General features: G+C 38.2%; 1 protein-coding gene across 2 annotated transcripts in view; it reads left to right on the top strand.

The window, feature by feature from the left end:
• Positions 1 to 12,315, top strand: part of PAPLN (papilin, proteoglycan like sulfated glycoprotein) — a 79,971-nt gene that overhangs the window by 43,715 nt on the left and 23,941 nt on the right. For both annotated transcript variants that reach the window (XM_023502287.2, XM_023502283.2), the window contains 4 exons: positions 864 to 1,043; positions 8,275 to 8,431; positions 11,238 to 11,327; positions 11,581 to 11,851. In XM_023502287.2, the coding sequence (XP_023358055.1) occupies positions 864 to 1,043; positions 8,275 to 8,431; positions 11,238 to 11,327; positions 11,581 to 11,851 (698 nt within the window). The remainder of the gene's footprint in view (positions 1 to 863; positions 1,044 to 8,274; positions 8,432 to 11,237; positions 11,328 to 11,580; positions 11,852 to 12,315) is intronic.

Raw genomic sequence — 12,315 nt, 5'->3', positions numbered from 1 at the left:
TCAGGAAGATGGATGATCCTTCCTGATTCCAAGCCCAATGCTCTATCTACTATACCACCTAGGAGTTCCAGGGCCATTTGTGAAATGAATGGATGGGACTAGATGATATTTAAGGTTCTTTCAAGCATTTACATCAATAAGCGATGGTGATATTGAAGGAGAAGAGATTAGAAATTCCATTAGCAGAGTCTGTATCTTCAAGGCTTTCTAGCAGATATCCACCTGTCATTTGGGGTATCTGACTTGAGCTCCCTCACAAGAGGCACAATGGATAGAGTGCTGGGGCTGGACTTAGGAAGTCCTGAATTCAAATCTGGCTTTGAATATTTACCAGTTGTGTTGCCGTGGGCAACAACTTTACCTCTATTTTTCTTAGTTTTCTTCTCTGTAAAATTGGGACATCATCATCACCACCACCACCAACATCATCATCATGATGTTATTGTTGGACAGTTTAGGTGGTGAAATGGATAGAGAACCAGACCTGGAGTCAGGAAGACTCATCTCCCTGAGATTAAAACTGGCTTCAGAAATCTTATTAGTTGTGTGACCATGGAGAAGGAAATGGCAAATCATTGCAGTATCTTTGCCAAGAAAACTCCAAACGGGGTTACGAAAAAGTAGACTGAACAACAACAAATAGTTCCTCATTTATAAAATAGGAATAATAATACTTCTCAGAGTTGTGTTGAGGATAAAGTGAAATAATTGCAAAATGCTTGACATAGTGCCTGGCACATAATAAGTGCCATATAGATGTTAGCTATTATTATTGTTGTTATTGTTATTATTATTATTATCGACCAGAGTAACTCCTCAAGGGAAATGAGAGGCATATGATAATGATGGGGTTCTCCCTGTAGTGCTCTGCCAGCTGTGGACCAGGGGTTCGGAGCCGGACTGTCACCTGTTGGGGTGATGAAGGGGCTCCCCTCCAAGATTTTGCCTGCTCCTCAGCAGACAAGCCCCTCCTGACTGAAGCCTGTATGGGAGAGAACTGCCTTCTTCAGGAGCCCAGCTGGCATATCGGTGACTGGGGGCTGGTGAGTATCTGAACTTGTCTGTATTCTTAGCCCTGACACTTGGGTGCTAGAATCTTGTTCTCTAAAGTGCTTGGTGCTTGACACATGCCTTTAAATGACATGTTTGAAAAAGTTGATGGGGCAATAGATAGATTAGGCTTGAAGTCAGGAAGACCCAAGTTCAGATCCAGCCTCAGTAACTCTGTAACATAAGTCACTCTGGACGTGTCACTCACTCAGTCTCAATTCGCTTCATCTATAAAATGGGGATAATAACAATATCCCCCTTCCAGGGATTGTTATGTATCCAGGGATACAGGAGATTTCTTGCCTTGTTGTCATGGAACCATTAACAACTCTTCTTTGAGTCCAGTCATCTAAACAGTATTGAAACAATCTGATTGAATTATCATCCATGGTATCATCCATGGTTCTCTATCTTTTCTAGCATGAAATGCTTTATCAAAAGTTTTATTTATGTTATGGGTAGAGGCAAGATGGCTGATGATTAGAGGTGAACTCATCCAAAATTCCTCTCTAAACAACTTTAAAATAATCCTCAAATTAAATTTTGGAATGACAGAGCCAACAAAAGGTCAGAGGGAGACATTTTCCCAACCTAAGACAACTTAGGAAGTTGACGGGTGTGGTCTGTCATCCTGGTGTGGGAGTCAGAGCTTGGCAGCAGCACCGGTTCTGAAGAAGGCTGTGGCTGCAGCTTCGGGAGCTCTTGGCCTAGAATGGGTATGGGGTCAGATGACTGGTCAGAACCAGATCACAGGGGTTCCTGGCTGACGTTGGTGCAGCTGGCACTGATAACTTTTTTGTCCATACTCAGTTCTGTGTCACAGTTTTAGGGCCAAATGGAACACTAACATTTGTGCCTTAAGGGGAGCAAGGTAAAAACCAGAGATCAGACCAGCGCTAGCGATTTGTATCACACTGCCTTGGAAACATCAAAAACTTGCAGATTCCCTAGTTCTTTTTTTTTTAAATTTATTGACAAAGGTTTTTATTTTCAAAACATATGCAAGAGCAAAATAACTGTATGGATATGTAAACATATATTGTATTTAACATATACTTTAACATATTTAACATATATGGGTCTATCTGCCATCTAGGGGAGGGGGGAAGGGGAAGAAGGGCAAAAGTTGGAACAGAAGGTTTTGCAAGGGTCAATGCTGAAAAATTACCCATGCATATATCTTGTAAATAAAAAACTATAATAATAATAATAAAAAAATATGCAAGGATACATTTTTTTTACCATTGACCCTTGCAAAACCTTGTTTTCCAATTTCTCCCTTCCCCCTACTCCCTCCCCTAGATGGCAAGTAATCCATTATATGTTAAACATGGCAAAAATATATGTAAATCCAATATAGGTATACATGTTTATACAATTATCTTGCTGCACAAGAAGAATCAGATTAAAAAGGGGGAAAAATGAGAAAGAAAATAAAATTCAAGCAAACAACAACAAAAGAAATGAAAATGCTATATTGTGATCCACACTCAGTCCCACAGTCCTCTCTCTGGATGTAGATGGTTCTCATCATCACAAGATTATTGGAAGTGACCTGAATCATCTCATTGTTCAGAAAAGCCACGTCCATCAGAATTGATCATCTTACAATCTTGCCATTGCTGTGTACAATGATCTCCTGGTTCTGCTCACTTCACTTAGTATCAGTTCATTTAAGTCTCTCCAGGCCTTTCTGTTTTCATCCTGCTGGTCGTTTCTTACAGAACAATAATATTCCATAACATTCATATACCACAATTTACCCAACCATTCTCCAATTGATGGGCATCCACTAAGTTTCTAGTTTCCTGCCACTATAGAAAGGGCTGCCACAAACATTCTTGCACATGTGGGTCCCTTTCCCTTCTTTAAGATCTTTTTGGGATATAAGCCCAGTAGAAACACTGCTGGATCAAAGGGTATGCAGTTTGATAACTTTTTGAGCATAGTTCCAGATTGCTCTCCAAAATGGTTGGATCCATTCACAACTCCAACAATGTATCCATGTCCCAGTTTTCCCACATCCCCTCAAACACTTGTTATCATCTTTTTCTGTCATCTTAACCAATCTGAGAGGTGTGTAATGATATCTCAGAGTTGTCTTAATTTGCTTTACTCTGATCAATAGTGATTTGGAGCATATTTTCATATGACTACAAATAGTTTCAATTTCTTCATCTGAAAATGATCTGTTCATATCTTTTGACCATTTATCAATTGGAGAATGGCTTGAATTGTTATAAATTTGAATCAATTCTCTCTATATTTTAGAAATGAGGCCTTTATCAAAACCCTTAAATGTAAAAATGATTTCCCAGTTTATTGCTTCCCTTCTAATCTTGATCATGAACCCATTCCAACCTTATCTTGGTATTAGGTCTGGATCAATGACTAGTTTCTGCCATAGAGTTTCTAATTTTCCAAACAGTTTTTGTCCAATAGTGAATTCTTATCCCCACAAAGATAAGAAGATAAGAAGAAAGATCTGGGATCTTTGGATTTGTCAAACACTAGATTGCTATAGTTATTGACTATTCTGTCCTGTGAATCTAACCTATTCTACTGATTGACTATTTCTTAACCAGTACCAAGTGGTTTTAATCAGATCTTCTAGTTCTGAAAACATGGTACAAAAAAAATCAGAAATTTGAGACAATGCCTTCCTAACCCAAGGTAAACAGAGCCCAACTTCAATATAATATTCAAAGTCAATAAATAGACTGGGGAAATGAACCAACAACAACAAAAAGAAAAAGATCTTGGCCATAAATAGATGTAAGACATAAATTCATAAGACAATAAAGTGAAAATAACTACAGATAAAGACTCAAAAAATGCTAATTGAACCCAAGCCTAACAGTAATTTCTAGAAGAGTTAAAGAAGAACATAAGAGTAGTAGAAGAAAAAATTGGGGAAAGAAATGAGAGTGATACAAAGAATTATGAAAAGACAATAGCTTGATAAAAGAAGCACACACACACACACACACACACACACACACACACACAGGAAGCTGAAGAAAATAACATCTTAAAAAGCAGACCTGATCTAATGGTAAAAGTGGCACAAAAATTCACTGGAGAAAGAAACTCTCTAAAAAGCAAGATCGGTCAAATGGAAAAAGAAGTACAAAAACTCATTGAACTTACAAAGTTGAATTGGGCAAGTGGAAGTTAATAATTCCATGAAATATCAAGAAACAACAAAACAAAGTCAAAAGAAGAAAAAAATAGAAGAAAATGTGAAATATCTCCCTGGAAAACAGATTGAGGAGAGATAATTTAATAATTATTAGCCTACCTGAAAGCCATGATTAACAAAACAAAACAAAACAAAAGAGCCTACATATCCTGTTCCAAGAAATTTTAAAGAAATTGTCTTTCTTCAGTATCTTCAATCCAGCAGGTGAAATAGGAATTGAGAGAAAACACTAAAATCACCTTCTGAAAGAGATCCCCAAATTAAAACTCTCAGAAATGTAGGAAAATTCAAGAGTTCCCCAGGTCAAGGAGAAAACGCTCCAAGCAGTCAGAAAGAAATAATTTAAGTATTTTGAAGCCATATCCCACAAGATTTATCAGCTTCCACTGGAAGAAAGCAAAGGACCTAAAATATGATGTTTAAGAAGGTAAAGGAACTAGAATTACAACGATGAACAATCTACCCCCCAAAACTGAATAAAGTAAAGGGTAAAAATGAATATTTAATGAAATAGAAGACTTTCAAGCATTCCTAATCCCAAAGATCAGAGAGGAATAGAAAATTTAACATTTAAATAGAAGACCCAAGAGAAGCATAAAAAAGGTAAACATGAAGGAGTAATCATAAAGTTAAAATGTTTATATTGCCATGTGGGAAGAAGATACATGAAACTTGTAAGAACCTTACCTTTAATTAGTAAGACAGAAGGCATCTATTATGTTGGGATCACCTCTAAAAAATAAAGGGGTGATAAAAATGTATAGGGAAAAGGGGGAAGGGAAAGATAGAATGGGGGCAGTTTTCTCACATAAAAGAGGCATTCAAGAAGAGTTTTTACAGTGGAGGGGAGAAATAAGGAGTGTGGCAGGCAATGTTTGAAACTTACTTTCATCAGAATATGTTCAAAGAAGAAAGAATATATATACACACTCAGGTATAGAAATATATCTTATCCAATAGAGGAATAGGAAGGAAAGATGATAAAAGATCTAGGGAAAGGGCTGATGATAAAAGGAAGGACAGATTAAGGGAGGCATTGGTCAGAAGTATAAGATACTTTTGTGGAGAGACAGGATAAAAAGAAAGAGAAAGAAAATAGGATGGAAGGAAATACACACTTCTTAGTCACAACTGAATGTGAGTTGGATGGAACTCATCCACAAAATAGAAGTAGATAACAGAATGGATTAGAAACCAGAAACCAATATGTTATTTATAAGGGACACATTTGAAATAGAAAGATGCACACACACACACAGACACACACACACACAAACTTAAAATAAAGGGCTGAAGCAGAATTATTATACTTTAGTTGAAGTAAAAAAGGCAGAGGGAAGCAATAATAATCTCTCACAGTAAAAATAAAAATAGCTCCAATTAAGAGAAAAAACCAGGGAAACTATATTGTACTAAAAGGCGACTACAGACAATAAAGTAATATCAAAAAAATTTAAGGGCAGATTTCTCTGTTAAAGGCCTCCATTTCTCAGATATATAGGGAACTGAGTCAAATGTATAAAAATGAAAGCCATTCCCCATCAGATAAGTGGTCAAAAGAAATAAACAGGCAGTTTTCTGAAGAGAAATCAAATTTATCTATAGTTTTATGACATGTTCCAAATCACTTTTGAATAGAGAAATACAAATTAAAATAACTTTGAGGTACCACCTCATACCTATAAGAACTAATGCAAAGTGAAATGAGAAGAACTTGGAAATCATTGTGCACAGATAGAAAGACAACAATCCAAGACAATTCCAAAGTCCTCATCAAGGAAAAAATACCATCCAATACCAGAGAGGCAGTTGATACACTCTGAATGAAAATTGAAATATAATTTTCTTGTTTTACTGTTCCTGTTTTCTGGGATATGGTTAATACAAAAATATGTTTTTCATTATTTTACATGTATAATTGATATTGTTTTGCTTGTCTGCTCAGTGGGTGGGGGAGTGTTAAAAGAGAACTTGGAACTCAAAATTTAAAAAGAAAAGAATGTTAAAAATAAATAATAAAAAAATTTGAGGGCAAAATAAAAAAGCTTTGCTAAAATTCAGTTAAACTATATTCATGACATTCCTCTCATTTACTAGTTTAGTAATCCTTTTCAAAAAGGAAATGGGGTTAGTCTGGCAGGACTCGCTCTTGATGAAGCCATGTTGTTTCTTTAGAATCATTTCTTTCCTTTCTATATATTTGTCAACCATCTCTTTAATGGTCTTTCCTAGAATTTTCATAGGAATCAGTTATAGTTTGCAAACTCTGTTCTCTTCTTTAAAAAAAAAATTAAGACCAAAGTTTGTTTTTCTCTAATTTTGTGGCATAGCTCCCATTTTCCATGATCTTTCAGATATTACTCATAGGATCTCAGCAGTAACATCTGCCAGTTTTTTCTGAATCCAAAAATATAAATTATCTGGGTCAGATAATTTGACTTTACCAAGAACAAAAAGGTACTCCCTTACAATCTTTTTATTTTTTTTTTTGGTTATCACATTCCCTGTCAGTTAATCCAGTTAGACTCCTGGCTACACATCTCTCAGCCCCATGCATTCTCTTTGCTTGTTCTATCCTTTGGAGGAAGCCTTTTTAATTCCAGTGCCTTCTTAATTCCAGTGCCTTTTCTCTGTTAATTATCTTCTATTTATCCTATATAGCTTATTTTGTTTTTATGTAGTATCCTCATTAGATTATCATCTCCTCAAGATCAGAGATGGTCTTTTGCCTCCTTTTGTAGTTCAGGTGCTTAGCACAGTGTCTGGCATAGAGTAGGTATTTAATAAATGTTGATTGATTCATTTTGCCATCCCTCTCTTCTTTGATCTTCTTTTTCTCAATATTAGTTTAAAAAAACATCTTCATCTTATTCTGAACTTATACATTTTTACAGGACTTTGCCATATTTTTATAGTCATATTCAGTTATCCAGTCTTCCTCTCAAGTTTTATACATTTCTTTTATCTAAATTGGTTGGTGAGTTCCCTTTATATCTATATTAATTTTTTGCAACAAAATCCATTTTCCCTTTGGGTTTTCACAATTTCTATCTTCAGTATCTTTCATTCTTTGTGGTTTGATTTCTCTTGAAGCATTTTACTCCATGAGATCCTGACAATTTTTTCCTCTGGACCTTTTGAAATCTGTTTTTCCAAAATCTAGGATGTATATCAAACAATGCCCAGATTTCCTCTCCTCTATCACAAAGTCTGTAATGGAGTGATTACTTCCCTAATTTCTAAACTAGCAACATGTTCTTTCTTGTTAGAATCAGATCCAGATTATAACTTTCTCTTATTAATTCCTTTAACCACAGCCCATTAGTTGTTCCACTTACCTTTTCTCACTTGTCTTGTCTTGTCTTGCCAACTACCTTCTCTTTGTCCTTTTTGATTCAACCTCTTCAGGTTCTATTCCCTAAAGCTCCTTGATCCTCCTTAATTATTTTTCATCATCCTTAATTGTCATTGATTCTGCTTTCCTGGAAACCTGTAGATTTTAGAATTTAGACTCATATCTAGACCTAAAGCTTGTTCTTCAGATTTTCCTTAATTTCTTTTTTCCATTCCCAAATTCAACCTTTTTAACCCATTCCACTATTCCAAGCCCCTGTTTATCATCGACATGATTTTCTTCTCTTTCCTATTAGTCTTAGGTTCTTGTCTTTTTTTTTTCTTTTGCTCCTTCCACGTCTTTATCCTGTGGAAGTTAGAAGTAGGATGTTTTTTGTTTGGGGCATGTTTTTGTTTGTATATGTATGCATACATCTTCTCTGATTTTGTGTACCTTTATACATAACATATATATACACACATGAACATGTATTATATATGGTCCTCTATGTTTCTCCACATATAAACACATCTCTGGCTCAGGATGTGTCTTTATGAGTATCTGCACAAACATTTCTGATCTTTTATCTGTCTTTGTGGGTGTATGTATAGATTTTCCACTCTGTGTGTGCATATAATCCCATATATGTACTCATACATTTTTCTTTCCTTCCTCTGATGATTTTTAGTGCTCTAAGAGCTGTGATTCAGGCATCCGGAAACGGCAAGTCATTTGTGCTGACAGGGAATCCAATGTCTATAACTCTGACATCTGTCAGGCTCGCCAGCCCCAAATGCCAGATGAACTGGAAGCTTGTAACACACAATCCTGCCACCTGCCTCAAGGTATGAATAGGGATGGGGAAAAGAAGGAGCAGAGGGGATCATCACTTGAGGGCTGGGGACTTCTCTGGGCTAGTCACTCCCTCTTTGGGAAATCTGACTCTTCTATCAAGACCAGCAGAGGGCATGGAAAGATTAGACTGAAGGAAGAGGAAGCAGGTACAAAAAAATTTACTTCTCCCTTTATTTTTAATTTTTTCTGACTTTATTTTTCTATCAGTTAACAAGTCAACAACTAATTGTGTGTCTATCAGTATGCTGTAGAAGTACAGTTTAATGGTCCTTGTTCCTCAGGGATCTTATAGTAGAGTTGTGGAGCTAAGCTTAATAAAAGTGTGTGCGGGAAACTCAAATAATACAAAAGGGTAGATAATCATAGCTTGCTTTTCATTGTTCTCTGAAGCAAAGGTGTCAAACATGTAGCTCACAAAATTTCCAAGTGTGGCTGAAAACAAATGAAAATATAATTGGGAAAAGTTTAACAAAATAAATAAAAATGCAGAAGGCATAAATATTTTAAAACTAAGTCAATATGCTGCCTTTGAGTATCTTTTTAGATATTAGTGTCCTCTTCTCTCACTTCCCTTCCTCCCATTTCTATTTGAGTTTAATACCATTGGTGTATAGTATTCAGATTATTGGATTCAACCAAAAATTTGTGTAATAAAGTTATCTCATCCAGCTAGAGCACACTTAAGTCTCTAAAATCAAATGAGTTTTATTTAGTAGATAGAGCACTGGACTTCCCTCCCCATATCATCCCCTACCATGTAATTATGGGCAAATAATTTTTCTCATCAATAGAATTAGAGGGATTGGACCTCCTTTTGTTCTAAATCTATGAGACTATGATCCATTTGCAGCATTATGAGAGAACTTTAAATTTAAATTTTAAATGAATTACTTTAAAAATAAAATATTTAATTAGAGTTAAAATAATTAGCAAAGGAATTGAGAAAACTATACACACACACACATACATCCCTATATTGGTAGTGTCCATGAATGTGTATGAAGATCCTTTCCCACAATGCTCTTACTTCATAAATAGAATCAATCTCTCTCTCTCTCTCTCTCTCTCTCTCTCTCTCTCTCCCTCCCTCCCTCCTCTCTCCTCTCTCTGTCTCTCTCTCCTTCCCTTCCTCCTTCTCTTCCTCTTTCCTCCCTCCCTTCTTCCCTCCCTCCCTCCTTCCCCTCCTTCCTTCCCTCTCTCCTTCTTTCCCTCTCTCTCCAATGCTCTTTCCTCCAGGCATACAGATCCCCTAGAAAAATGATGACTTGGGAGTTTCTCCTAACTAGCAATTACAGCCTGAGTGGATTCAAGCATTTTAGGGGATAAGGTTGGATGGACCTTGTTATATTATTAAGATTTCCATTTTGGTGCTACATTCAATGATGTAGAAATTTGAACACTGGGATGACAAAGAAAGGTTTTATGGAGAAGAAGAAAATAGAATTCGGTCTTGAAGGATGGATAATATTGTTCCATTTCTTAAGAGTGTTTTCTCTCCTTTCTTGAATAAGGAGGGGGAAGGCTACAACATGAGTGAAGGTACCGATTCAGGAATGACTTTCGTGCTTGTGTGGCAAGGAGAAAGCAGCCTGACCAGCTGGAGGCTGAGTTAGTTGAAGACAGTTTTGAGAAAAAAAGGATTCCAGCAATACACACAATGAACCATATAGGGGAGAGAAAGGCAGCAAGAGAACTATCATTTAGGAACATATCATCATATAATAATAATTTAAGTACTCTATTGTTTTCATTTTTTGATATGTCAAAAGCAGCCTTGATCACTGTCCTTCAAATGGAACATCTCCCCTCATTGCCCCCTCTCAGAGCCTGCAAAGGGGACCACTTCTCTCTCTCTCTTTATCCCCCTTTCTCTTTTATTGTTTTCTTTATTTTTCTGCTTTTACATGAGAACATTAATTTTTTTAAAATACAAATTCCTTTATGAATCATGTTGGGAGAGAAAAATCAGAACAAAAGGGGGAAAGCACAAGAGAAAAAAACAGAAGAAAGAGAAAAAAAGTGACCATAGCATGTTTTGATTTACGTTCATTTGCCATAGTTTTCTCTCTGGATACAGGTGGCATTTTCTATCCAAAGTTTATTGGGAGGGGACCACTTTTCAATCTGCTCCAAGGAGGTTCCTCTCTAGTCCAAAGGTCCTCAAGTAGAAAGGGGCGAAAAGAAGGTGAAGGTTTGAGGAAGGTAGTTTATTTTGTGAGAAGAATTAGTACTTAAAAACTGCCACATTTCGGTGTTATCATGCCCTGTCCCTTGCTAGAGTATAAAAAATTAAACTAAAACTGAGACATAATTCCTACTTCTTTGAGACTTCTATTTTAAAGCCACAGATGGAAACATTTCACTCTGTGCTAAGGCATGTGCTAGGGCAACATAGGTGGGCAGTCTAGATTAAAAAATAATTGGGGAATATTTAGCAAAATCAAATATATATAAAAGAGAACAAAGATAATGTCAATATGTGGTTTTCTAAGTCAATCTGTAGCCTCAGGAATCCGCAAGTAGGGTTTAGTGACCACAAGCCCTTCTCTCTATTTGAATTTGACATCACTGTTGTAGATTATTTGTAAACAGAGGCTAAAAATGCTTCCTCATTTTCCTTTCACTTCTGAATTGCTTTTTAAAAATGTTTGCCTGAAGCAAAGAGAGTCAAAGACTTCCTTCCATGCCCTCCTCCCACAAATGGTCTAGCTGTCCCTCTAACTGGGAAGGAGCCAATTTAGTGATTTTCTGAACTTTATCCTTTGCTTCTCTCTCCTTTTCTGTGCCATCCCACAGAAGTCCCTAGCATGCAGGATGTCCAAGGCTATGACACCAGTCGTCAGGACCCGCTGGCCCACTTGGACCTTCTGGAAGCCCCCTCCCAAGGTTTGGAGTAAATGCAACTCTTCCCTCCAGACTTTCCTTCTCTTCGGTCCTAAGCTTTCCCTAAATTTGGGGGAAGGACAAGACTGGCTCTCTAGACCAGTTATCTGCATAAAGAGGTCTGGCCAGCAGCTATCTTTCCCCTGGGGCTGGGAGAGGCTGCTTCAGAGCGTCTAGCCCCTGCCAAGGTGGGTCAGAGGGGAGGCAGGTGCGAGGATGTGATGAGCCGAAGGGTCAAGGTCTATTTCTTCTCCAGGTACTAGGGAGGAATGGTGGAGACCCGGTAACCAGCCCACGTCCGAACGTTCCTCCGAGGCAGACGGGGCCACTAACCTCTTGCCCCCGCCCTGGGAGTCTGGCTGGAGCCCCTCTCGGTCTCAGCAGCTTCACCCCCAGGAGAACCCTGCCGTGGGGTCGCAGTCTCACGACTGCAGCCAGAGCATCCACGGGTGCTGCCCCGATGGCCACACGGTGGCTCCCGGCCCCTCAGGGCGCGGCTGTCCCAGAATCTCATGTCAGCAGAGCAGGTAAGTGATGGAGATGGCATCTCCCCCTCACCAGGGAAAGAGGATGCTTGGGGAGCTCTGCAATCAGAGGCACAGGGGAACACGGGGCAGCGTGTTCAGTGGAAAGAAGGCTTGGCTGAGAGTCAAGAGACCTGGGCTGTAAGCTCTGTCCTGTCATTAGCTGTAATTGAGGCAAATCGCTTCCCTTCTTGCCTCAGAGCTTGTTTCCCATTAGTGTGAAAAGAATGAAATCTCCTCGGCCTACGTTAGCTCCTTTGCTTTGTTGCTGTCCCAGTGACCTTAGCTGTGAAGGCATTCTGCCCTGGCAAGATCTCAGAAAGCGGCAGCCGGTACAGATGAGATTAAGGAGGCCTTGGGTGTCAGACTCTGTGCTAAGTGCTGGGGACACAAAGCAAGGCCAAGGACAGTCCCTTCTCTCAAGGAGCCCTCGGTCTCAAGGGGAGACGCCAGACAACCAGTCACGT

Source organism: Sarcophilus harrisii, chromosome 2, assembly GCF_902635505.1.
Source record: "Sarcophilus harrisii chromosome 2, mSarHar1.11, whole genome shotgun sequence".
NCBI classification, from domain to species: domain Eukaryota; kingdom Metazoa; phylum Chordata; class Mammalia; order Dasyuromorphia; family Dasyuridae; genus Sarcophilus; species Sarcophilus harrisii.
This window is presented reverse-complemented; position numbering and strand designations above follow the sequence as displayed.